General features: G+C 38.0%; 2 protein-coding genes across 4 annotated transcripts; one reads left to right on the top strand and one right to left on the bottom strand.

Annotated features, from left to right (window-relative positions):
* Positions 1 to 50: 50 nt before the first annotated feature.
* On the top strand, positions 51 to 16,805 carry prop1 (PROP paired-like homeobox 1). Its single transcript, XM_020515007.2, has 3 exons — positions 51 to 363; positions 11,580 to 11,821; positions 15,406 to 16,805. The coding sequence occupies exons 1-3, from the start codon at positions 252 to 254 to the stop codon at positions 15,802 to 15,804; spliced, it is 753 nt and encodes a 250-aa protein (XP_020370596.2). The 5' UTR covers positions 51 to 251; the 3' UTR covers positions 15,805 to 16,805.
* An 866-nt stretch (positions 16,806 to 17,671) lies between these two features.
* Positions 17,672 to 26,156, bottom strand: LOC109915396 (multiple coagulation factor deficiency 2, ER cargo receptor complex subunit). 3 transcript variants are annotated; one of them, XM_020515008.2, is made up of 4 exons: positions 26,043 to 26,156; positions 22,155 to 22,343; positions 20,476 to 20,635; positions 17,672 to 19,268 (listed from the first exon to the last, which is right to left on the bottom strand). In XM_020515008.2, exons 2-4 carry the CDS (start codon positions 22,331 to 22,333, stop codon positions 19,137 to 19,139), a joined length of 471 nt encoding a protein of 156 aa, XP_020370597.1. In that variant the 5' UTR covers positions 22,334 to 22,343; positions 26,043 to 26,156; the 3' UTR covers positions 17,672 to 19,136. The 3 variants fall into 3 exon arrangements, with proteins under 3 accessions (XP_020370597.1, XP_048456950.1, XP_048456951.1); XM_048600993.1 differs by having other exon boundaries at positions 25,845 to 26,088; XM_048600994.1 differs by lacking the exon at positions 26,043 to 26,156 and adding an exon at positions 25,348 to 25,581.
* Positions 26,157 to 27,954: the final 1,798 nt, after the last annotated feature.

Raw genomic sequence — 27,954 nt, 5'->3', positions numbered from 1 at the left:
TAAAGTAAAAGCCCATTCACTTGTCCCTCAATCATGTCACTGCTTGTCTGTAATAGAGAGGTCATCGTATTCATTACCGAGTCCAACCACTTTCATTAGTTTTGTTTTGGACGACGATTGGTTGCTCAAGCCCAGTGGGTCCAGGTGATGTCATGGTGTGAGTCAAGTAAAGTTGTCAAACTGCGCCGAGAGCTGAAGGAGGAGGCTAATTCGTCGGAACTGGAGGGCCAACATTTTGGTGCTTCTCTATAATGAGAATGGCTGAAGAAGTGCTGCCAGGTGGTGGACGGGGAGACAAGTTAAAACGCGATGAATTCGCAGATCTTTATCAAAATCACATCAGTTCTGTCAATTCAACTACAGGTGAGTAATTCCCAGGAATATAATTCCTGAATTCGCACCGGAAACACTTCTGGAACTAATTCCAGTTATTTCATGCTTTCATTGCTATATGGTCACTGTGAATTAGTCACTTAGTTTCCAGTCATAGAATGAATATTTCTTATGGTATTGAATCCATTCAGCCAACACAAGTTCGTATAAAAACCTTTAAATGGCAATGTCTTGATGTGGAGATTCATGGCAATATGATACAGGTTTTCCTCTGTGTACAGACACGTACATTTAATGGAAAGAAACGTACTGAAAAGTTGATGCTTAACATTACTTGGAAAAGGCAAACTATCTCGATTATATTTTACCCTGCCTACAGACCCAGTTTAAAATACAAATCAAATTTATATTTTTCCCCTCATAGGCAATTTAAAGATTAAGCGGAAATAATTACAACTCTACAACCGTTAATCTAAAATAATAGTTTGCGTTTATTATTGTATCCCGTTTGATTAAATAACTTATTAAAATAATACATTAAACAACAAGTTGCAGACTTATTACCTGCTCTGAAGAAGGGTCAATGGACTCGAAACGTTAACTGTTTTCTCTCCACAGATGCTGCCAGACCTGCTGAGTTTCTCTAGCAATTCTGTTGTTTTGTTTCAGATTTCCAGCATCCGCAGTTCTTTGTTTTATATTAATACAGAATTATTTTGTTTCCTGGAATATTAAACTCTATCTGGACGATAATTTAGTGGAGATAATAGAATTTCAGTTGTACAACTAATTAGAACAGCAGGGAGTTCCATCCGCTATCTTCTGGAAATCTTTCTCAGTGTTGGCCAAGTACACCAGTTTCAAATCCTGTATAGATTTCCAGTGCAGTGAAGAAGCACACAATTCTTCCATAAACAAGCTGTATTTCACTTTATAAATTATAATAAAGCAATTGATTTGAGTCACAGATCCTATCACCTGGAGGAAGTAAAGAAGTTAGATCAAAATAGGCTCTGATGAGAATTATCGGATGTCCTTCATCAAACATGGAGAAGGAAAACTACAATTGTGGCTAAATTAGGGGAAAAACCGATAATCTCACTCCAGATGCGAGTCAGGCCGTTTTAACAGGTGGGGGGTTCGGACATGCTGATGTACAAGCGCTTCTTTGTTAATCTGTCGCCTGCAAATATTAGGGAGCCCTGGTCTAAGGCTTCACTCCCCTTCAGGAAAAAGGGACACACGCCGCTCAATATTTTAATCCAAATGCACTGGTGTTCGATACGAAACATACATTTGTACCTTTTCACATGGAGATTATTAGTGCCGATATGAATATTAATTTATACCACCTTGTAGTTTGGAATTAATATTCCATTTAATATCATAGTAACCACCTCGCGGCTGTGTTTTCTTGTGTAAAAATATGCTTGTACAATTTTCTGATTTTTAAAAAAAAATGTTCCTTTTTTTTAAAGAATACCTAAAACTTGCACGGCTTAGATATACCTGCTTGAAGACCGCTTGAGTGAAAATCATTGCAAAAACAGGCATATTGTAAAAGTTGTTTAACTTTCCTTATGTAATTATACGAGTTGTATAATGTTCTACAACAGAACAGTGTATATAATTTAATCATCAAAATTGAAGCCCAATTAGACACTGGACATTATCATTTACTTAGCGTTGTAGGTCAACAGCACACGTAACGCCAAGTAGGTGTACGTTCAAATATTGTTTAATTTACTAAGGACTTCACAATTTATTTACACAAAGATATTGATGGAATTATTTTCCCTATTCATTTGTTATTGGGCATAGATATGACTGGGTTCCTTCTATGCTGTTTGAAACTACGTAAGAATCCGCCGGGACTTTTAAAATAATTGCACTACCAGTTTCTATCAATACAATTTGAACTCATTATAAAATTCAGAACAATAAATGCAATATTAATGAGAGCCAGTTAAAGATTGCAAAAGACTAAGTAATCTAACATGTCGCTATAATTATCTAAAGAAATAATGCCTTAGATTTGTTGATTAAATTATTAATTTGAATAAAAGTGTCCTTCACCTTAACTAGAAAGTTAAAACAAAGTTAAATTTAGATAAACTATTATTAATGTTAGTGTTATAGGAAGGCACAAATGCATATCTTATATCAGCTCATTGTTAAAGAAATATGAATGTGAAGAGATGAAGACAAACAAAGCATAATGTCTTGTCATTTATCCCTTTTGTATGTGATAGGTAACAGTTACACACTAGGTATTGTGTAACTTTTTCAAATGATTTTGAAATGTGAAGTTAGTAAATAAAGATAAGAATTTTTTTAGCAATGCATAATACAACACAAGTATACTAAGTCTGATAATATATTAACTATTCTTCCAGTAATTAGTTAGGGTTAGATATTTGAAGATAATACATCTTTTGTCTTATTTTGTAATGATACCTTAACTTGTATTCATACAACCTTTTAATATAATGTTCCAAGGCTGTTCACAAACTAAACAATGTGAGTTACGGAATAAAATAATTGGTAAAGTAACCAAAAGCTTGGTCAAAAATGTAGGATGGGAAAATTTTAAATTGGAATGGAAATCAACTTACAGGAACTTGTATTTTATAAAAAATGAATACTAGTGGTATTCAGAGGGAATTTATTTTATTTTCAAAAAAAATCTAGTTTATAATTTGACTCAGCAAATGTTTATTCTCAAAATAATCTTTCAGATCAGAATAAATTGATGCAAACATTTAGCCAAAGATAACACAGCATTTCACTGATGACTAGAACCTGCATATATAACATTAAGTTTCTTGGGTCTCTTGACAGGATAGATGCAGAGAGGTTGTTTCACCTTGCGGGAGAGTCCAGGATTACAGAGCATAGTCTCAGTAAGGGATTTAAGACAGAAGAGGAGGAATTTCTTCTCAGGATAGTAAATCTGTGGAATTCTTAACTGCAAAGAGTTGTCAAGATTATATTGTTAAGACAGATCTTTAATTAGTAAAGGAATCAAGGGTGATAGGGATAAGGCAGGAAAGTGGACTTGATGAATATCAAATCAGTCAATCATCTCATTGAATGGCAGAGCAAACTCATTGGGCCAAATTGCCTACTTCTGCTCGTTTCCATGATCTGCTATTTGCATGAAAAATTATCAGCATTTAACAATTTAGCATTCATTTATTGTGTTTCAGTGAATTCTGAGATTATGATTCTAAGCAGTTTGTGGTAATAATTTATAACCGTATATGAATAATGGATAGATTGCAATAAACTATACCAAATACAGCTTAATCCCTGAAAATACTATTTGCTGTGCCAATAATGGACATCTTGCCCTCATTTGCAAGTTGTTTGTTTTGCCTCCTTGGGGGGTTTGCATGCTAACCATCATCTCCGAGTTACATTGGTAATCAATGCCTTTCTGTAATTGCTAATAGTCAAACAGACTAGCCGAACACTCAGTTTTTAATTTGCTCCCCTGGAAGTGGCATTAGACTTTGTTGGGGGTATATCATATATTTTGTCATGATATTGTCCAATGTGAATTGGTTTTCAACTTTTAAAGTTGGAATCAAAATGCAGACTATTCGCAGCAGAAACTTATTCTATGTAAATTCCTTTGAATAGTACAGTGTATGTTTAAGTTTGAACTAGATATTGAATCAACTGAGTTCATATGTTGTCTGACTACTTTTTTTGCAGTAACAATGGGGGTTGATGAAGGTAGAGCAGTTGATATTTTATCTGGACTTTCAAAAGGCATTTGATAAAATGTGACTTGGAAGACTTGTTCAGAAAGGATAAGCTCATGTTGTCCATCTGGCAACATTTCCAATTTACGCCTGCTATCACCTACTTACCAAATTGCAACTCTTGATTGAGCTGACAGTATGACAATCTTAGCAATAAAAAAATAAGTAAATCCTCTGTAGTACTGAGTGGTAGATCTTTAATACTCCAGAATTCCTTTTGGTAACTGGTGAGCTTGCTCATTGGGATCTGCAGAGGGCTGTCCTGGCCAGTCACTTACAACTGTACTTTTAACTCGAGTGAAGAAAAGTTTAAAGGACTTGATTGTATTGGGCTCGGAATGATTTAACTATCACCTGATGCATATTGTCAGCAAATGTTGATATTTTCTCACATAATATAAATTCACAAGAAGAGAAGTAGGCTATTTGGCACTTGACCCTGCTGCATTATTCAATAAAATCATGGGACATCCATTTGTGGTCTTTATCCACCTTTACTGTCCACCCAACCCTCAATCCTTGACTCTCTTGTCCATCAAAAATCTATCTAACTCTGTCTCGAATGTACCAATGACCCAGCCTCCCCTGCTTTCTGTTGATGCGAACTCCTCATACACTCACATTCTTCCTCACTGTCTTAAAAGGGAAACCTCTTGATGTTAAACTGTGTCCGCTAGTTTGAGTACCTCACACCCCCCGATTCAGACACAAAAACACCCTCATGGTATCCACCCTGTGAAAACCCTTCAAATCTTGTGTTTCAATATGATCAATTCACATTCATATAAGCTTCAATGGATCTTGGCCCAATTTCCTCAGATGTCCTTCTTCCCAGGAATGAGTCAGGTGAACCTGTGGATGCAAAGAGGATGCAAAAGAATTTTGATGAAATGGACAAGGCTTTGGCAGATGAAATACAATAAGGAAAAATCTGACGTAATTCACTTTGGTAGGAAAAAAAAGAGGAATAGTTTGTTTTTAATGGTGCAAGTGATTCTAGGAAATATTGATGTTCAGAAGAATCTTGGACTGTCTATATTTGAATCACAAAGTTAATATGCATTTGTGAAGCAAATGGCAAGTTGCAAAGGGGTTGGGGTATAGAAGTAAAGAAGTCTCAGTAATTGTTTTGAGACCACACCTGGAGAACATGATGTACAGTTTAGTCATCTTACCTAAAGCAGGATTTACTTGCATTAGAGTGCAACATGGATTCACTAGACTGATTTACTGAGATGAGAGACATGCTGTTTGAGAGATTGAATAGACAAGACCTTACCCTAAAGCTTAGAAGAATGAGGTTATCTTAATGAAGCACATTTTAAAATTAGTTCTCAGGTGCTTGACAAGATAAATGTTGAGGCGAGAATGTTTCCCTTGGCTAGAGTCTAGGATATGGGAGTCAATTTCAGAATAAGGGGTTGACTATTTAGTGATGAGACGAAGAAACTCACTCAACTAAAGGACTGTGAAGCTTTCAGAATTCTGTACTCAGGTGTATACCATCAGCTTTTTAATCTATACATATTAGGTTTTTGGACTGAGATATGGGATGCTGTAATATGATGTAGCTGGGGTAAAATATCAAGTGTGATCTTATTAAATGGCAGAGTAGGCTTAAGGAACCAAATGGCCTATTCCTTCTCCTATTTCACCTCTTTAAAACTCATTGAGTGCTGAAGTTGATACAAACTATCTGGCTTCTTGTTTTCACGCATCATATCACTGTCTCTCTAAAGATCAGCAGCAACCATCAGGGACCATAATTGGACATTGCAATCTCTGATCAGCCTATTGATGAAGTTCTTTTGAAGCTGCTTCTTCAACATCAGTACCTTCTGATGTTGTCTTGAATCTTGGAGCAGCTTCTGGTTAGTGTCCAAACCACTCAACCTCATTCTTTCATTTAAAAGTGGAGAGTGCAGGAAATCAGCAGAGTCAGTAATCAGGAACTTATTATGGTTCTTACAATTCATTCTTTCTTCATGTACTAATCCAGGTTCTCCTTAAATGCAACTATGCTCTTTAGTTTAACCACTGCATGTTATGATGTCATAAGTTCCAATGGTCAAGGGATTTCTACTGAATTCCCCATTGTATTCAATAAGACTCTTTCACATTTGTTGACTCTTGCCTTGAACAGTAGAAATAGCCTCTTTCTGCTTACAGTATCTAACCATTTCAAAATTTTAAAGACTTCTTAAGATGGGCACCCTTTATTTTTTTTCTAGAGAAAACAGCCTCAGCCAGTTTAATTTTCCATGATTGTTACAATCTTTGGTCCTGGAATTATAATTTTAAATCTTTTTTGCAACTTCTCCAGTGCTTCTAATTTTGTTTAAGTAATATGGAGGCCAGAACTGCAAACAATATTCCATGGTCAATCTTCAAAAAAGGTTCATGCATTCAGTATAATTTTGCTTTGAATTGTGGTTCTCTGGAAATTTAATCACAATGATTTGCTTGCACTTGGGGTTGCACTAACCAGCCTGTCCATTTTCTTAAAAAAAAGTTTGTGAATTTGTATTCCAAGGTCCCTGTACGCTTCTGCTCTATTTCACATGCAATCTTTCCAATGCTATATTATTTCTCAGGGAAAATGCAACACAGCACATGCACCTAAATTGAAATTAATTTAGCATACATATGCCTGTTCTACCCCATCCAAAAACCTTTTCATTGCATATCCTTTAATGTCATGTTGCCTCCAAAATTTGTACCTACAGCTCTGTGTGAATCTCTCCAATCAAGTTTCCATCCCTGTCAGATCATGGGAATGGCCTAATCAAAGTCATAGTCATCTTCCAATAACTGTAACCGTGATGCCCTATCTCTCTTCATCTGCAGCTTTTCACATAACTGACCAGACCCCTCCTCAACCTGTTTTGTTTAAAAACATCCAAAAAAAATCTTTCTGACCAAGCTTTTGCCACCCTTCATTTAATCAGGATCATGTCCTTGTTGAGTGATTTGGAACTTTTTGGTGTGTAAATGTAAATCATATCATTCTTGCCACTTAGCTTCAAATCTTCTACCAAGCCAATTCAATGAAGAATAAACTGGTCATAGTTTGGTAGCAAGCTGGTTAAATTCTAGCTATATATACTAGAAGAAATTTTGAGAGTCTGTAGCTTTTAAATTATACCAACCTGCAATTAATGTATTTGAGATTAGATGAGTTTTTTGTTATAGAGATAGAATAATTAAACCACTTAAATTGATTTCAATTTGGTTCAGAACTTGGTGTTTTGTTTAATTCATCCACAATTTTGCAAAAGGAGGACTTCATTGCTTATGTGAATTTTATTTCTGATTTTTTTAATGCAAGTAGTTTCTATGAAAAACTGTTTCCTACAGCAAAGACTGATTTCTGATATGCATCGAGTTAGAAGGATTACTAATGAGTTTGCACAAAGCTTGAAGTACAGTATTACATTCTAATTCTAAAGGCAGTTACTTAGGCACAGTCAATTGACTTCCTCACTAATCAGAAGCACTAGTAAGCTCACCGTCCTTTTCAGACAAATTAGTCTCTTTGTTGGTTTTGTTCTTTCTGGCTGAACAGCCTAGCTCTGGCTCTTGTACGCTTTCTCACGATATTGAATTATATGAACTAAAACCATGTGATGATCAGATTCCACATTCCCAGTAAGATTGGTATAGTGGGTATGGTGGAAGTTAATCCCTAGATTCAGGGCCTGAATGAATGTTTCCACTACCATCTTCATGTCCGGATGAACAATCAGATTGTGGTTCAGCTCTGTTCTATTTCCTGAAGCCAGGACTTGACCTATTGTCAAGTGTAAAGCTTATCCTCTTTTATATTTGTTGGTCGAGTGACAAAAGAAAGTGAACACCAAAATTAAGCTCCTACCATTGCATTTTTCTACAATCAGAAAGATTTGGCAGTGCAATGCACAATGGTTGTTTTAGAAATGAAGACGTGGCAGTTAACAAATGTCCTGAAAAGTATTACTTTTCATTAAATCTATTATATTCCTACCTAAGATGTAGATTTAATTTTTTAGAATAGAAATGGGATAACTTTAGAAGTCAATTTAGACAACTATGGCAGAAAATATTTGCTTTGTCATCATAGAATGGGTGTTGCAATCCATCGAAGAAAATGTGATGGAAATAAGTTTATTGATGTCATGTTTGTCCTGAATAGATACAGCAATGGTCTAATCTAAAATAAGTTTAATGATACTACCCTGTCAATCAATGCTTACTTCACACATTTTCATAACTTTCTTTTCATTTAATCAGCACTTTATTGCCAGCAAGCTGTTATGATATTATTAGGTTGACTCCTTTTTTGCAAGGTACTCAAAATGGTATGTTGTCTTTTCCTTCATGATTCCTATGGTTCTTAACACATTTGAGGCAATAAGTTTCTTAGAACACCACTAGCACTGCCTTCTTGCAGACCTGCTGTTCTGGATAGTGGGGGGAGGAGAGGATGAGCTAAGAGCTGCAGCTGCAGGAGATTATATACTCTAAGTCAGGTCTACAAGCGGAGGATCAGCTTCTGAACATGTTGAAAGACCACTGCCTCTGGAAGGTTAGATTCTTCCATCGTATCATAGACATTGTTTGTTGACTACTTGAAGAAGGCTAAAACCAAGTGGAATTGATTTGAGATGAACACTGAAATTTCCAATAAACAGAATCATATCAAATCATGTGTTGAAGGGAAGATCATTGATTAAAACATTAAAAATTTTTGGGCTGAGCATTCCTCCGAGCCGCTCCAGCAGTTTTGCCCCAAAGTTGCAAAGATTGCCATTTGACCACACCAATCAGGCATGACTCTAGCCACTGGAAGGAGTTTCTTTCTTCTGTTTTGCTGGGGCTCCTCAACAAGATGTTGCCTGCCTTTCCATTCATACTTGAATTATTAAATAAGTGACTTTGATTCTGACAAATTTAACTGAGTAATATTAAAAGTGTCACTGGATGATTCCATCTGCCACTTTACTGAATATTTAGAAGGTGCTGATAGAATTGGTAATTGGCAGGATGAGATCTGTTCTACATTTTGTAAAGGCAATATAAAGAGGAGATTGTTGCTGGAGTACTAATCTGGAAAGCAGGATAATATTTTTGTGACCTGGGTTCTGATCCCACCATTTGCTATTCAAATTCAATAAAAAGCTGGAACTAATGGTCTGTAATGACGACCATGAAACCACTTATTATTAAACTCATCTGGCTGACTAATGTCTTTTTTGGGGAAGGAACCTACCATGCTTGCCTGGTTTGGCCTACATGTGACTCCAGAACCAGAGCAATGTGATTGACTCTTAAATGCTGTCTGAAATGGCTTAGCGAGCCACTCAGATGTATGGCCACTACAAAACCTAAAGAAATGAATGGAACCAGGTGGATAACCTGGCATCAACACCAGAAATGACAACCGCAAACACAGCACTATTAACCCTACAAAGTTCTCCTTCCTAGAGCAGGGGGCTAGTGTCAAAATTGGGAGAGCTCTTTCTCCGATTGGTCAAGCTCAGAATCATAACTTACAATGTCCCAAAAGCCACCATCATCATCCCTGAGCAGACATGGAAGCATAGTGGTTTTACAGGAAGGAGGGGATTGCATGAAGAGTCCCCAACATTGACTCCAATGAATTGGTACTTCTCCATGTTCAGCAGCACCTGGATAATAGCAAGGATGGTTAAATATTGGGGGAAAAAAAAATTTCAGATATTGGAAATAGAAACAAAAACAGAATTTGCTGGAAAAGCTCAGCAGGGTGGCAGCATCTGTGGAGAGAAATCAGAATTAATGTTTCAAGCCCAGTGACCCTTTTCATCAGGACTGATGGTATCTAGGAAGATTGATATTTATGCAGAAGATGGGGTGGTGGGAGTGGGGATAGAGAGCCCAAAGAGAGGGAGAAACCATTGGACAAAGAAATGGGTAAAGGTCAGACTGGGGGAATGAATAGCTGATAATGGGACTATTAGGTTGTGTGTGATATGTTCTTCTGGCTGCTAAGGTCTGGTGTGTGGGGGTTGAGGTAAGGACATAGGAGAAGGTGCCTCAAGCCCTAAAATTGTTGAACTCGATATGGATTCCAGAAGGTTGCAAAGTTCCCAAGCAAAAAATGAGGTGCTCTTCTTCCAGCTTGCACTGAACTTGCTGGAGCACTGCAGCAAGCCCGAGATGGATGTTGGCCAGAGAACACATTGTGTTGAAGTAGCAGGCAACTGGAAGCTCAAGATTTTTTTTTTGTGAAACAGAACATAGGTGTTCTGTGAAGCAGTCACCCAGTCTGAGCTTCATTTCCCCAATGTAGAGGAGACTCCATTGTGAGCAGTGAATACAGTTACTGGCATCTATGTTGACAAGTGCAACAGGTGGATGTAGCAGTCAAGGAATCATTCATTTTCTGCAGTCTCCCCGACCACAGATTAGTGGAAATTATTTAGCTCCAGGCCTAATGCAGCAGCAGATATTGCCCCCTAAGGCTGTTGTTCCCTCACCACTCCCCTTATTTAACACCCACCAAGGCATTAGAAAGCCAGTTGATATGCAACTTCTGAGCCTCACCCTGGAGTCACTGCTTATTGTCAAATTTTATTCCTGTGTAAAAAATAAAGCAGCTCTCTGCTAGCTCTACATAAGCCACTGAGGGAGAACTTATGCTGGTAGAAGACTGAGGAAACCTTTTTGTTAAACACAATGGATTCAGAACGTGTTTTCAAGCATTTTTAGTTTGACCTGTTTGTCAATAAATTCAGTACCTTTTGCATATTTGGCAGTTTGGTTCATGTTGTCTATTTTTTTTCTTTGCCCCTGGTTAATCTGCACTGTCAGAAACCAAAGATCCAGAAGTTGACTGGTTAGACTTTAAGATTCCGAATATTGGAAGTGGGGAGGAGCTACAAAAACTGCCACTACAGAGAAATCTCTTATCACTCAGATCATAGAATCATAAAATCCCTATAGTGCAGATAGAGGCCATTCAGCTCATCAAGTCTGCATTGGACCCTTCAAAGAGCATCCCAACACCCCATTCCAGTCCTATCCCCACATTTACCACTGCTAACCCACCTAGTCTACACAACCCTGGTCACTACGAGGCAATCTAATATGGCCAATCCACCTATCCTGCACATCTTTGGACTGTGGGAAGGAACTGGAACACCAGGAGGAAATCCATGCAGACACAGGAAGAGTGTGCAAACTCCACACAGAATCCAAGGCGGAATCAACCCAGTTCCCTGGTGCTGTAAGGCTACAATACTAACCCTTGAGCTGCCCATGAGCCGATTGACCTGCACAAGGAAAGTAGCCAAAGTAGCACAAATTTGCACGGATCCACAAACCCATGCTCCACTGATACTGGTTTCCCTTGTTATATGTGGCACTTCACCTTTTAATTACAAAGGGTTTCTATGTAATATAATCTTTCTGTAATGCATCATACTGACAGCAGTCATCTAAATGTTTCCATTTCAGTTGATGACAGTGTCTACAAGAAGTTCCCTGGAAGTTCAAATGCCGGAAGAAATACCCTGCTAGCAAATAATGTGCCTGGGCAGACTCACTACCCAACACCTGCACGTAGGCGCCATCGGACCACATTCAGCCAGGAGCAACTGGAACATTTGGAAGCCACTTTCAATAAAAACCATTATCCAGATATCTACTGTAGGGAGGAGTTGGCCAAGATCACCAAACTTAATGAGGCACGCATTCAGGTCAGAGATTATTCAATTCTTTGAACAAAGCTACAAACCATGTTAAAATGTGTAACTTTTCAATGGATTGTTGTTTCAGTACAATGGTATTCAACTTTTCATGTTACTACATATTTTCCATTTCATTGTCTTTTTTTATTACAAGCTTTTAATATTTTGAAAAATGTGTATTGAAAATTAACATTTTAATATTGGCAAAGCACTCAGTTATTGATATAAATGTACAATCAAACTCCTGAGTGTGTCTTAGCAGAACCCTGGTAAATTTGCTAAAAGACTAAGGCTCTGCTGTGCCGGCAAACATTAACTTTTTTGTTTAGGTTTCAGGCCTTGGATATACTTGGCTGGAAGTTGATTGTGGTTTTGGAAGGTGCTGTCATTAGTGTTGCCTCAAACAATCCAAAAGTGAGTGAGTGCATTGCATCTTGTAGATGGTATGTGCTACTGCCACTGTGCATTGATGATGGAGAGAGTGAATGCTGAAGGTGGTGGATGGATGGGATACCAGTAAAGAAGGCTGCTTTGCCCTGGACAAAGTCATGATTCTTTAACACTGCTCAAGGTACATTTATCTCGACAAGTGGAGAGAATTCCATCACGCTCCCGACTTGTGTCTTTGTAATTGGTGGACATGACACTGGTGAATTGGGAAATGACTTGCTGGAGAATTCCTTCCCTCTGGCCTACTTTTATAGCCACAGATTTTTGGATTCATTCATAGGAAGTGGGCATTGTTGGCTGAGCAGCATTTATTGCTCATCCTTAGTTGCCCTTGAACATGGTTGTGCGCTACCTTCTTGAACCGCTGCAGGTAGACCTAAATGCTGTTAGTGAGGGAGTTTCAGGTTTCTGAAGTGCTGATATTTTACTAAGTCAGTTTAGTAAGTGACTCCGAAGGGAAGCTGCAGGTGATGGTGCTGTTCCTGTGTATCTGCTGCCCTTCGCCTTCGAGATGGAAGGGATCCTGGGTTTAGAAGATACTGTTTGAGGAGACTTGGTGAATTTCTGCAGCGTATTTTGTAGAGACTGAGCATCAGTGGTGGAAGGATGGTGAATGTTAGTCCTAGATGGTGTCAAGCTTTTGAGTGTTGTCAGGAACTGCACTCATCCAGGCAAGTGAGGAGTATTCTATCATTTGCCTGACTTTTATGCCTTGTAGATGGGGGACAGGCTTTGGGGAGTCAGGAAATGGGTTACTCACTGCAGGGCTCCTAGCCTCTGATCTGCTTTTGTAGCCACACTAATTAAAATAGATAGTCCAGTCAGTTTTCAGTCAATGGCAACCCCAGAATGTTGACAGTGGAGGTTTCAGTGACAGTAATGCAACTGAATGTCAACAGACAATGATTAAAGTCTCTTGTTGGAGATGATCATTGCCCGCTACCTGCCAGCTCAAACCTGGCTATGGTCCAGGCATGGTAGTTTCTGGACATGGACGGCTTCCAGGACCAGAGTTACGCACAGTGCTGAACACTGTACAATCTCCAGCAAATATCCCCACTTCTGACCTTACGGAGGGAAAGTCAATGAGGAAGCAGCTGAAAACATTTGTGCCAAGGATACTAGCCTTAGGAAACCCTGCTGAGATGACTGCCAACCACCATAAACACCTTTTGTGCTAGCTATCCTCTCCATTCTCATTAACTTATTTTGCAATGACTCTTTTTGACACTACAATTAGACAAATACTGCCTTCATAACCAGCAGTCATTCTCACCTCACCATGGTTTTTTTTTTAATTCTTTTATTCATTTGTGGGACAAGTGCATCACTGCCTAGCAAACATTTATTACCCATAGCAAGTTGCCTTTGAGATGGTGGTGAACTGCTGCAACCCTGCTGTAGGTTGACCCACAATGCCATTAGAGAGAGAATTTCAGGATTTTGACCAGCGACAGTGAAGGAACAGTAATTATATTTCCAAGTCAGGATAGCGAGTGGCTTGGATAGGAACTTGTATCTCCTACCCTTGTCCTTCTAGATGGAAGGGATTGTGGGTTTGAATGGTGCTATCTAAAGGATTCAGCTCTTTTGTCCATGTTTGGACCAAGGCTGTTATGAAGTCAGTTAGCAGAGGGCACAGAAAGCTGAGTGGTCAGCAGTCTGGCAGTAGGATGGAGGTTTCAAGAAGCTTAACAGTATCTATGACACCAATTCTAGCACCTTCAACATTCACTCTTTTCCACCAGTATACAGTGGTAACATTGTGCCATTGATGACACACAAACTGCAACAACTCAGCAAGCACCTTCAACAGCACCTTCCAACCTGGTGACTTTTCCTGTCTACAGCAAGAGCAGCAGATGCATTGGAACACCATCAGCAAGTTCCCCTCACAGCAATACATCATTTTGACAGAGATAGTAAGAACTGCTGATGCTAGAGTCAGAGATAAGTGTGGAGCTGGAGGAACACAGCGGGCCAGGCAGCATCAGAGGAGTAGGAAAGTTGGCGTTTCGGGTCAGAAATTTCTGAAGAAGGGTCCTGTCCCAAAACATCAACTTTCCTACATCATTTTTGACTTAGGCTAGGTCAAAATCCTGGAACTCTTTCCAAACAGCATTGTGGCTATACATGCCAAACCCCTGCCCTGCCTCCCCCATGCACTAGTGCTTCAAGATGCCTCACACCTTCAAGGCGCCTCACACCTTCAAGGCATTAGGGATGGACAATAAATGCTGACCCAAGCTATGATATCTACAATTTCATGAATGAAGATAAAGCCATAAAACTTTGTGCTTGAAAGAGAAAGCAGAACTGGAACAAAGTACATGAGATTCGTTGCTTATATTCTGTTCTATCTGAATATGATCTGCAACTTTGACTAACCATTGTGCTATCAAAGGTGGCCAGGTATTGTAACTGAAATTATTACAAATCTTGGCATAGCCTCAATCACCTTTTGTGTCTGATTAATCTTTTTTCCAGCCACACATTCAAGCTCATTTTCATGAGATCTCTTAACTCCAATCTCCTGTATTCTGCTCAATCCTACTCTTTGGAATTAGTTCCCTAAATACCGTACTACATTTTAACCCACTTTTGTTCCTTAAAACTATCATTTTATCGTACTTTTTAATAATTTTCTCCTACTTAGCATTAATTTCTCCTGTGATTTTCTATACTTTCTAAATTAATACTGCTATACAAATCCAACCTGTCGCTAGTAGACATTGCAATTGAAAATTTGGAAGTGATTAGAAACATGACATTATGTAAAATGTTCAAACATCATCATGAACACCTAAAAGCTCATGTTCAAGTAGAATTTCTACCTACCTTGTAGGGAATGTTACATTTATTTCAGTTGGGACACAACAAATTTGGGGAGCTTGATATAGGTTTACCAGAGTCAAAATCTAGGAATCCTGAAGTGCAAGATTATCACAGGAACTAAACCAACAGGGATTAAATAGAACATCAGCAATTTTCTGCTGTGTATCCTAGTAAGACTCCCTACCCTTACTTTTATTCAAACCCACATAATTATCTTTCGTCCTGGACCCACATTTATATTGTAGTGATGTTAATGAGAATAAAATTCTGTGGTATAGTCTTTGCTGATTCAATTCCTATTCTTTCAGGTGTGGTTTCAAAACAGACGTGCAAAGCATCGGAAACAAGAACGAGCTAATCAGAAGTCAATCCCTCCGACTGTTATTTCAGGCTGCAGTGGTCTGATATCAGGTGTTTGTTCTGTGTCTACTTCAGCTAGGCCCTACCACTATCCACATGCCATTAATCACATACCACGTTTCTCTTCAATGGCAACGAGTGCTTATGGTTCTCCAGCAGCTGTTAGCCAGTTTACTTGCACTAATACGCATGCACACTTGGCAACTGCCCCACCACCACCACCACGGCAACATGATGACTGGTACAGTCCTCTACGTTCAATTAATTCTCCAATGGCTGGATTACCCTCATCAATGCTCTCCCTCGGACCTGTGCCAGGTCTTGATCCACCACCACACTGGAACTAACTGCTAACAACAAAAATCATTCTTATTTCCAGAATAAATCAGTGTGTTATTGTAATGGCTGCCCTGATTATCAATTAGGAATGCACTTAGAAAACTGCCTTTTAAGCAAATATATTAAAATCAATATTTGTTTTTCAGTTGAGTTATTGAAGGTCACATGGGATATTTCCAGTTTTCAGGTTGGAAAATATGGTAAACGTTCCTATGTTTTTAAGAACTTACGATTCTTGTTCATTGTTGCGTAATGCATTTAAAAACAAGTTGCGCTTCTTATACATTAATCTATCAAGGCAACATATACTTCACACTGGTCATTGCTGGTTGAAAGAAATGAATACTAAAAAGGATGGAGTCAAAGAGAGAGAAACTTAATGATAACATTTTGAAGAGTTATGTAGTCAAATATTCATGCGTCAAATGAAGATAAACTAATACATTCTTATTTAATTTTTTTCTAGGATTTTGTATTTCAGATAACTCCTCTGGATCAAGCAAGGCTTTAGCAGAAATAGTCTGCTAAATTCACTGTATAGGAATAGTTGTAAAAATTAGATTATAGTCGTTGAGCATATTTAGCTCTTATATAGCAGTAGATAACATCTGTCTACTAAACTGTTTTTAATTATGTCAAACTAGATCTTGGCTTATTTGAAGGCCCAGCTCCATAATCAGTTAATCATTTGCTGTCCAAGTTCCAGATTGCCAATGCTTTTTCAATCCTCATAGCTCAATTAATTTTTCACAGATCCTAACAATTTTACAATACTTGATTTTTGTCACGGTCTGTTTTTAACAGGCCTGAAATTTGAGTAGTGATTTTTTAAGAAAGTTATTGCTAAAGGGCAAGCACAAAGCTTAAATCTTATTTGTTTACCTGATGGTTCACTGTAAATTTTAAATTTTAACTTGTGGGTAAGCAACACCAACCGACTGTCCAACTCCATTTACAAATTGTACAAATCAGGTTAAAACAAAAAAGGGAGAATATAGCAAAAAGAAAACAAACAAACAAACAAACAAACAATCAGTAGTTTGTTTAGCTTAGTCCATTTTAAACATAAAATATCTTGACATTTGGCAGTATACTAAGTTTGAAAGAACAGATATTCAAAGTTTCCACTTACTCAGTTCATCAAATATCTGGAGATGCAGATATTTGCTGATTAAATTTTAATACTGCCTTATTTATTGTTGTCTTTCCTTTTGAAGAAAAAAAAAGCTGTCTCATCTGCTATTTTAAACCCTCGATAATGATATTGAACATTGAGTATTTAACATTTTGAAAGACCTGTTAAGGATATTGGGATCCTTAAGCTTTGTCTACTTTAAAAAAAAAGTTAATAATCAAAAGGACATTTTGCTGAAACTTAAACACTGATTAGCATTCATAGTGCCATGTTTTGTTTACATTTATGAAACAGAGTTAACCTTCGTTAATCTTCAAGTATCATTAATCCAATTGATTTTCATTTCTATTACAAGAGAAATTAATCCCTTTTCTCCAAAATCCAAAAAGGTGATAACTTGCTATTGTATAGGTCCAATTTAAATAACTATTCTTCATTTGGGAGAATGCTAGTCAAAGTACTTGTTAATTGAATCAGATCAATTCATGCAAGAATACGGTCTGATTTTCTTTCTTTACATCACAAGTGATGACAGGAATAACACTTCATTCAAAAAAGTGATTTTAAAAATAAGTGGAGAAAAGAATTAAAAGCACATACCACAAAGGAAAACTGTAGCTTTCTATTAGAGAAGATAGCAACAGAATCACCACTTATCTGTACATCTTTAGCCTAGACCAAATTCAGCATCCTCAAAATACTCCTGTCTGAAATCAGTATATTAAACAAAAAGCTCAGAGTTAAACTTGTCAAATGATTTGTTAGTTTAATTTTAGTAAAACATTTATCACTGACATAGGAAGCCAGTTTGTTTTCAAATACAGCTATGGACACAAGATGCACCAAGGTTAAAGGTGCAAGGTTGATGCAAACCAACTACCTTTTGGTACAGTAGTATGGGGAAGGAGCAAGGTCATAAATCAGCACTTAAATTTAATTTCAGGCACAAGACTTTAAATGCAGTTTAAAATTTTTAAACCACAGAATCCCATTTGGTGTTGAAATTGGTTTGTGAATATTAAAGACAAATTATATTTGACTTATATTTTATAATAAATATAACTACCAATAACAATGCACAAAGTGTTTGCGCACTGAAGTGCCAACAACGTTTTAGGCTGGAATTTATTAGTTAGCAACCATTGCTCCATTCACCAGAACCACCAGTTTAAAAAGAAAAGAAATGCATTCCTGAAGGTGGTTTACTGGAATATGACCAAATTTCAACATAGTAATACTCAATCTTTTCAAAATGGCAAGTTTTAAAATTAATACATATTATCGATACAACATATGACAAAACCAATGCTTTTGTAAACATATCGCTTTCAAAACAAACACTGATTCTGTATCCAAAATACCACAGAACTGGTTAAACTGTCAGTCAGGAGCACGTAATCTTCTGTTTGCTTCTGATGGCTCAGCAGAAACTAGTAATTGAACGTGAAGAATGATCAGTGAAAATCATGTCCTATACTATCAAATGGTATACCAAAAGTTTGGCCCTGCTGCCCCTTGAACAGTTCAATGTCTCAATAAATTTAAAAAGTAGATTGTAACAAAAAGATAACTAGTTACAACATTACACTACACAACTGAGCTCCTGAAACTAAAAGTATACAGTTTATTTTACAAGCACTATCTAATCAATTTTCACATGTACAGTAATACTATATAACTAGTGCATATATTGGTCACCCACATTTAATTTGTAGGTTTGTGGCAACAGACATTGAACATGAAAGTATTTACTAGTTAAAGAATTAGAATTTTCTAATTTATCATTTGCCTTATACAGCTAGATAAAATTCTGACTTCTGTAACTTTTGTGATAACATTTTAAATACAAATCATTCATTCTGATGGTCTAAAGAAAATTGTCAACACTTCAGAATTACTGTTTTCCTTACAGCATGTTGCTAATGAAAAATTCACAATATTGGATAGCAACATAACACGCTACCCTTCCACAAGTTTCTTTTATAAATTGCACAAAAATATTCACAGGTATCCAGTGAAAGTTTAAAAGGTTTGCAGTTATTACACAAAAGCTAACCTTCTGTTTTTTAGAGGCTGATAACCTATGATTGGCTCAGTTATTAAGAAAATAAAGTTAACTGACCTTCACCATTAATAAAAATATATTTAATTGCTTCCCCTATGGGGGTCAGAAAATGGGTAATACCAATCCATGATTTGTCCTTTTCACTCTAGTGATTTAGCAAACTCAGCATAATCAATGAACCCATCATTATTCTTGTCATCATCTCTTAAAACGTCATCAATTAAGCTAACAATTTCTTCTTCACTCATGGGTTGTCCTTGGCCACCACTTTCCTGTACAGAAAAGACAACACAGAAAAACACAAGTTTAAGAATGTAAAAAGAATAAAATGAAAACAATAAAAAATCAGAAGGTTTAAATATTGTTACATTTGTTCTAATTACATACTTGAATGTATTGTACCTCAAAGAAGTAAGCAACCAATTCAAAAAAAGATACGTTGAAGAAGCTTCTACCAGAATTATTACCCTTTCTTGAACTCATCTATACTCGGGTTTTCTGGTCTTGTTTCATTAAATTTTATTTTGCAGCCAAGAATTTCAATTGGTGTGACTATACTATTCCAGGAACAAAAACAGAGCTTGCTGGAAATGCTCGGCAAGTCTGGCATCTACGGAGAGAAATCAGTTAACGTTTTAGGTCAAGCGACCCTTTCTCAGCTGTTCTGCAGAAGGGTCACTCAACCCAAAACATTAACTCGGATTCCTCTCCACAAATGCTGCTAGACCTGCTGAGCTTTTCCAATAACTTCTGTGTCTTGTTTCTGATTTACACCATCTGCAGTTCTTTCAGTTTCTATATACTATTCCAGTATGCATACTGACACATTAATCATTATAATATGCATATCAAGTAAATTGAGCCATAATGCAGATTACGAATATATTAATGAAAGGCATTATAAACTGCAAGCACTCAACTGCCTGTGTCTTTAAAGCTTGATAGCACAAAACTGCTAAACAATGAGACTGTCTACCTTCATGAAACCACTGTACTGGATGGAATATAACTTCACCTCAGTGGACTGTAAAGGTGTTCAATGTAATATGCACCTTTTATAATTAGGGAAAGTACACCAGACTTTAAATATTTAGTAACTACCATGTAAGTGCAACTCTGACATATGCAAGCAGGTTCAGCCTGCAATACAATTGGAGTTGTATGGTCTTCAGCCTCAAACCCATTCTGTAAAACAACTGAAACCTAACAAATCGGTGCAAAAACTTGATATGCATCACTGATAGATGAAAAAATTAAATTTACTTCTAAGGAATGTACAGTAATGGGCATTGACTAAAATGTAATTGGCATTCAAAAAACAAGGAGACTTAAAGAATCTGGTAATGACTTCCACTTTGGGTGAACAATTAAGTCAAACAGACTCAGATTTTAAATTTACTTACCAGCCTGTAACAAACGAAAAATAAAATTGGTTACTAAGAGACAAAAGATGAATAGTTCCCGTAACACAGTATTTACCTCTTTGTGTACATGTGTAATGGCTGATATTAGTTCCAATCCATCAAGAAGATTATTTCCATCATAATCGTGCATTTTGAAGTAATGAAGTTGAAGTTCTTGTGGTGTCATCTCAGATTCTGGTTTGTCTATCACACCATCTAAATGTTCCATAATGTGACTGCAATATCAATAAAAGCATATCAATTACTAACAATGCAGCTTTCTTTCAAAAATAGAACACCTCATCCTTTACTTCCCCGTACTATTCCCTTTCCATAGGCAGATCTCTGGTTAGGTCATGTCACTAAAGGGCAACAAGGCAACCAATGTATTCGCAGGCCTGAAACATATATAATGTCTTTGCTGTTGACATGGAGCCAAAATCTCAAGCACTTCAAATTGTTCAAAAGGGAGCTACATCAATTGGAAACTTGGTTGCATTTTCAGCTTACTCTAAGAATTACTGGAGGGAGTTTGTAGGTGGTTCACATATCAAATATCTTAAGGTGTAGTTAAGCTGCAGCATTAATAATAAAGAGAATTGTAACAACAATTCCCACCCCATAATAAGAGTGCAGGATTTTACCTGCTATAGATGCAAGGCTGGTTAATTAGCAAGCAAAGCTCCAGGAAATCCTGGACAAAGTAGTATAGGTAGAGATCTGATAAAATGGCTCCTTTCTCTTTTTTCTATGCTGTGGGTACTAATTTTATTATCTCCTCAGAAGAAGAATCATATTGGACTCAATGTTAACTCCATCTCTCTCCACAGATTCTGCCAGACCTGCTGAATTTCAAAAGCTGTGTGTGTTTGTAATGTAGCAAGCTATTGTTGCCACAAGGAATTTGGTTGTCAGGATCTGCACACCTGTTGTGGGATACTCTGAATAAATTTGAATTTATTCTTAACATCAGTAGTACACCTAAACATTAAGTATTCAATACAATTGTCAGACACAAAGCTTGGAGGGGTAAAAATTTATTCATGGAAAATGTACACAGTAAAGAGGAGGAGTCTCACTGTAACTTATTTTATGCTTACAATTACATTATCCTGAATTCCTAGTACTACTATTCTTCCATTTTAGTCTTTGCAGCATGATAGTATACCTGCTCATCTCTTACAAGCACTTATTGAAATAGTACATGTAAAAAAAGGGGGTATAGCAAGGCAATATATTGAGACCCCATTGTACTCCAGCAGCCAGTATAGAATTAGTGCAAATCTTTGCAACAATTCTCATCCAATTCCCAAAGTACTATTCATAATTGTGCATAATGTCTCTGAGATAATAACTTCTAAATTAAACTATTAGGGACCAGGAATAAACAGCAAGAGACAGAATGCAAGTAAGTGACAGGCAGAAAAGGAGTCAGAACCTCAAAGCACCAATTTAAAATCTGTTTTGTGTGGAAGACAAATGTCTAGCTAGAAATATCAGGTGCAAAGAAAAGTAAAAGGTGAGGAGATAACAAGGTATAGAGCTGGATGAACACAGCAGGCCAAGCAGCATCAGAGGAGCAGGAAAGCTGACGTTTTGGGCCTAGACCCTTCTTCAGAACCTCAACTTCCAAGTCAAATCATTTTACTAATTATGAAGCTTTTGTACAACTTACCAAATGAAACTGAAAATGAATTAATGTACAGTATAAATTACTAATTTATTTGCATACTGTGGAAACAGTGAGTTACATACTCTTTGTCTTGAACAAGGTTCTTATCTAAACGAATGTTTGGTCGATGACCCTCAGTGACTTCAAAATCAGGTGGCAGATGACCTTCAGCAAGAGTTGAATGCAGATGCTGCCATCTCCATAGGACAAGACATAGAAAGCCTATGAAGCAGCTCCTCATAATTTTATTCCAGTATAACATGGTACAGATCCTGTGTAACAATGATACATCATTAATTTATTTCAAATTTGGCACTTTACATTTGAAAATCTTTACTTTATACAAAGTAATAAATATTTTTGTATGCTGCATTAGTTTGACCTGGATGCAGCTAACTTCCGTTTTGAAGTTTTGACATTTCCCAACGGGATGAGAATTCTGTGTTTTGGTTAAGAGATAACTTTATAAAATTCTCTCAAGTCCGGTTAGCCAGATGAAAGTTAAACAGGGTATTGCTTTATTTGTACGAGAAGTCACTTTTTCCTCCCAAATGTATTTTTTCATTCAAATTACTTCTAATACAAGATTTTTCACCCATAGTACATATTTATTGGATTCAATATCCATTTATGACTTATTTTGCATTGAACATGGTAAAACATACCAAGGTCAGTTGCAGGACTGCTAACAACATTTGACACTACACCATAAAGACAAATATTAGGATAGGGTATCAAGTCTAGTCACAAAGATACGTTGTAAAGTGTATTTATAAAGAAGATAGACATAGAGGCTGTATGGAACATACAGTGACTACCTTGCTTGCAATCTGTATACTTAGTTACAGGTTAACAAATCAAAACTCAAGTTTCAACAAGCTGTGCTGACTAGTCATTCATGACAATCATTCCAGGACATTGTAGACCTATCTATTTATGTACCCAATTATCAAGACAGTCACAGAATGTGTTCCAATATCAGTCATTTTGCTTCCTTCCTCCAAGAGGACAATTATTATTTGAGGAGTAACCAAATAACTTTGTACAACATTACAGACTGTTAAAGTAATTGAACACCCAGCAATTAAATGAAATAACTACACCACAAGATTGTTTTTCCTCTTTAAAAAGCCATAATTGTACACACTAAGAAATTAAAACAAGCACCACTAAAAACTTAAGTTTATTTAAAAAAGGCTTATGCTGTAAACTCAGTTCTTATGAATCTGGAGGATTAATTCACTCTTCCTAGGACTGTCCCAAAAATTGAGCCACAGCCTTCTGGAATTTGCTTTAATTCATTATCTGGCTTGTAGGGATTCCGAGACCATTTGGCCTATTGAACTTGCACCAACACTCAAAAGAGCATCCCACCCGAAATACGCAAACTCGTCCAAGGCTGGAATTAAGCCCGAGTCCCTGGCGCTGTGAAGCAGCAGTGCCCTCCTTAATATTCCAGCTATTCCTCAAGGTAGAAATTACATGGCAATCCTTCCATTAGTTTTTGACTAACCGGTCTTCGCAGTCATCAGATCCTTAAGAAAAGTGAAACGCTTAGGCTCCTTGAACCAACTTTGGACATGCAGACTATTTCTTTCTTTTCTGCTCTCTGCTTCTTTACAGCTGTTGTTTCAAACTCAAATATTCAAAATGACCAATTTTCTTGCAAAGCTGACAGCCATTGTAGATTTCTTCTGTTGGCTGCAAGCTACAGCAAATCTTTCAGCTGTTTTACGTCATGAAATTTAAATCAAACTGCTGGTTTCTGTCAGCAAACACAAATTAAAAATAAAAAAACCTTCTAATCAAGGCTGCACTCTGAAGCAGGATTGCCAGTGCAGCGCAATTCACGAGGCCCGTTTCCAAGCCAAAACGTAGTACAAGTACCTTTTAACTCCAATGTTTTCCATGATTCTGGGTAACCATATGAACGACAGATTTTTAACAAATACAGAACAATGATTCCCAGACTCTGACACAATTACAAAGCTAAGAGCAAGTTCCTTGCAGTTTTATGATTCTATCTTTCTAGCTGTAATATCTAAAGAAAAGGCCCCAACCATTTGATTGCTAATTGCCTTAGATTTGTTAGCCATTTAATTTGCATTCAAAAATTCCAATTCCCAAGACAAATGATTACATTCCTAAAACATTCAAATCAGACTTTCACACTGTACTGCAGAATTGAGCAGCCAGAAAAGTGTTATTTATTTGTAAGGAGTCATTTCATAGTCCACAGTCCAAAACTTTGAGCGTTGATGAAATAAAGACATTGTCAGAAGTTTTTGCCTTGCCCTCATCATGACAAATTACATTAAATATTTATATAAAGCCAAAAATATTTATACTGCACAAGAGAAGAGTATTGATTAATTGGCAAGTGGACTCTGACTGTTAGAATGCACTAGTTAATGATTGACAGTTAACTGTCAAACTTTCTTTAAATTTTAAACCAGACAGGTGAACTCTAGCTGGTGAAGGCATTGCCTGAAGAAATAAAGCATAGAATGGCTGTCAACTTCTTTGCTGCATTGACACAATCTCCGTGTGCATAAATTCTCCATATACAAAGAATAGGACTCAGTGTATTAATATTATGTAGCTCCTAGTATATGCAAATGCACCATACTGTGAGCCAGGATGACCATCTTAAATTGGTTAGTTGCATGATTCTTTACAAACAATTTTGTAGCAAATATCCATCATTTGTTTGAAATGCTGTATCTAAATTGAATCCTGTAATTCATGCAAAACAAAACACTCACATTCAAAAAAGGTATAACACACACATTTGATTATTTCTAGCCAGACAGTGCTCACTAGGAAATGCTCTTAACATGCTTGGTGATGAATGATGGCATCACAACTCATTGTAGATCCTGCAATGAACCTCCCAAATACAAAAAGAACATATACCAGTCCCTAGAACTCGTTCTGCCTTGGCCATATCTGTTGTAGGCACCAAAACACAAATACATAGCACATTCTTGCATATCCGGCCTGAAGATCATTCCACGCCACAACTTCTTCCTTAGCTTAAAAAAAAATTCAGATGACTTAGTTTGCCACAGTGAATGGCATAACTATGCTAGTTGGTCCTATATTCAACAGTTGTCTAGTGTACAACCCAATTACCCAAGATTTAGCAACCCGGTCTCAGGAACGTAAGCTTGAGCCTAACTACAAAAGTTATTCCACATACTCTCACAACTCTTCGCGGCATCATTCCCACCCCAGCACGTCGATCACTGGTTGATTAGTGTTAACACTGCTTACACAACTCCAGTAGGTATGTCTTAACGTTAGACAATGAAGAAATCCGCTGGTTCACGGGTATCAGAAGGATAAGATGCCAGGAAATGGGAGGGGGGGGGCTGGGGGAACTGGGGAGGGTAAGAGAGAGGTTTCAGGATCGCTCCGGATGAAAACAATTCAATAAGCAGAAACCTGGGGACTGGTTTGGGAAAGGCGGGTGGTGGTGAAACCCTATCACCTTGGACTCCCCGACCTCAGCCCCGCCCCCTTCTGCCTGCTCCTTTCACTCAGAGGTTCGAGCCAGCCAGCTGGAGAACCCGCCCAGAAACCTCTCTCTGATTGGCCCATACCAACAATTCCGAGCACTCTTTATGATGTCCAACGCCCTGACTGGCAGCCGCAGCGGTCAATCATCCCGCCGCCGTGTCTCACAGACACGGACGGAGCAAGAAAGCTGCGGTGGTCAGGGTACCGCCGTATACACATTAAAAACAACAAATGGGAAAAGGAATAAGCACCGCTCGACCGTGATCACTTTGCCTCGCCTCCCCCGTTACACCGACTCTCCCCTCCCCGTTCAAACAGGTAACAACTTCCAGCTCTGAACAAATCGGCGCCCGCTGTGGAATTCGCGACAACTGTGGTTGATCTCCTGCTCAGGCTTTCCAGACCCTTCAACCCCGTTAGTCCGCACGACATCCGTTATTTTGAACTACCTTCGCGCGCAACCCACTGACAACCGCGTCAGCTGGAGACGGAGGGGTAAACCTTTGACCTCTCGAGGCCCCGCCCACCCGTGTGTTGATTGGCGGCACGGTCACGTGGATGGCTATCCCTGGGTGTCCTTGTCGATGTACCGTCTCCCTGACTGAGGCGGCGGGCGCTCCTAATGCAAATCCCCCTGAATTACCCAAAAACCGTGCCAGCTTCCCCGCTTCGCACACCTCGAGACAAGTCCTTACAATCTAAACATACTGGCTGTGCATATCAACAGTTGCTATTTTTTTCCAGCTCCAAAGGCAAAACTGACAGAAGGGGAGGAAAAAAGAAGCTGTAAAGAGGGAAAGCATGCTGAATTCTCAATCTATGTAACGTAGCACAAAACAAACACATCTGTGTCTAGAAACAGCACCCCCATCCATCCCCAAACAAAGCAGCAGTGTAAACATCACAGACAATGAGTCTCAGTAACTTGTTTTTAAAGTCACAGCAATTCCTTTCACGGTTTTACAGTGGCTTTAAGACAATTCTATTCCCACTTTAGTTCACAATCAATAGCACACAAAATAAAATAATGTGGTCTTTACAATTCTAAACTAAAACACAAGATTTAAAAAATCCATCATGAGATCGTGAGGCTCAGAAATCGTGATGGAATTGTTTTTAGTAGAATCCCTACAGTGTGAAAGCAGGTCATTTGGCCCATCAAGTCCACATCAACCCTCCAAAGAGCATCCCACCCAGACGCACCCTTCTACCCTATCCCTGTCACCCTGCATGTCCCCATGGCTAGTGCACCTATCCTGCACCTCCCTGGATGCTATGGCCAATCCTACACATTTTTGGGCTGTGGGAGGAAACTGGAGCACCCAGAGAAAACCCACGCAGATACGAGGAGAAAGTGCAGACCCCACACAGACAGTCATCCCAGGGTGAAATTGAACTCTGGTGCTGTAAGGCAGCAGTGCTAACCACTGAACCACTGTGCTGCCTCTATGGTAGAGAAAAATTCTTCCAGCCTCTGAATGATGTGGGCAACAATGAGTCAGTTGAGAAAAAATGGCAAGGTTGAAAAAAAGATTCTCCACAATGATAGAAAAAAGTTCCAATTTTCCACTTGTTTGAACAGTGAACAGTGAGACCCCTATATGCAAGCATTAATATCTAACCATTACCTATTTTCCCCTCCTTTATACACAGTTTATTGCTCTATCATGTAGTAGATATTCTAAACCATGATTATTCCTGACATGAAAGTTAAAGTTAAAACTCTCAACTTGCTCCTCCAGGCCTCCATTTGGTCAGCAGTTCCCAACACTTCAGCGCACACTCCATGAGTAGTAAAAATACTTAACTCACTATTCAGAGAACAAATACATTAATGATTCAGTTACGGGATGAAAAATATCTACATATCTGCTGACTATCAGGAGAGACAAGCCTCAAGTCCAATACACTCCATCCATGGAGATCGGCATCAGACATGCACCAACCTCACCATAAGATTATGACACAAATCTGACTTGTAATAGTAATCCACTTCGGTACTGGAGCACACTGATATCATTCCTGTCTTGCTGCCTTTAGGCTACTATGTACACAGGAAGAGGCGCTCATTTCATGTATTTAAACAAAGTGCATATCAGGGTTCTTTGCTTGTTGTCTAAGCATTCAATCCCTTTGCAATTGCTTGGATGTTCATAACAACTTTGCTTTGCCTTTATTTCCTTGCCTTTTTCCATATTGTTACCTCATTCAGAACTTACAGGCTCTCAGCATTTCTTCTGTTGCTATGTCTTTTAGTGCAGACACAAAGCCAGCCAGCTTGTCATGGTTATAGCAAGAACTGCAGATGCTGGAGTCAGAGTCAATACTGTGTAGGGCTGGAGGAGCAGAGCAGGTCAGGCA

The sequence above is a fragment of the Rhincodon typus genome, chromosome 9, assembly GCF_021869965.1.
Source record: "Rhincodon typus isolate 14 chromosome 9, sRhiTyp1.1, whole genome shotgun sequence".
Classification (NCBI taxonomy): domain Eukaryota; kingdom Metazoa; phylum Chordata; class Chondrichthyes; order Orectolobiformes; family Rhincodontidae; genus Rhincodon; species Rhincodon typus.
The sequence above is the reverse complement of the archived record's forward strand: the minus strand, read 5'-3'. Positions and strand labels throughout refer to the sequence as shown.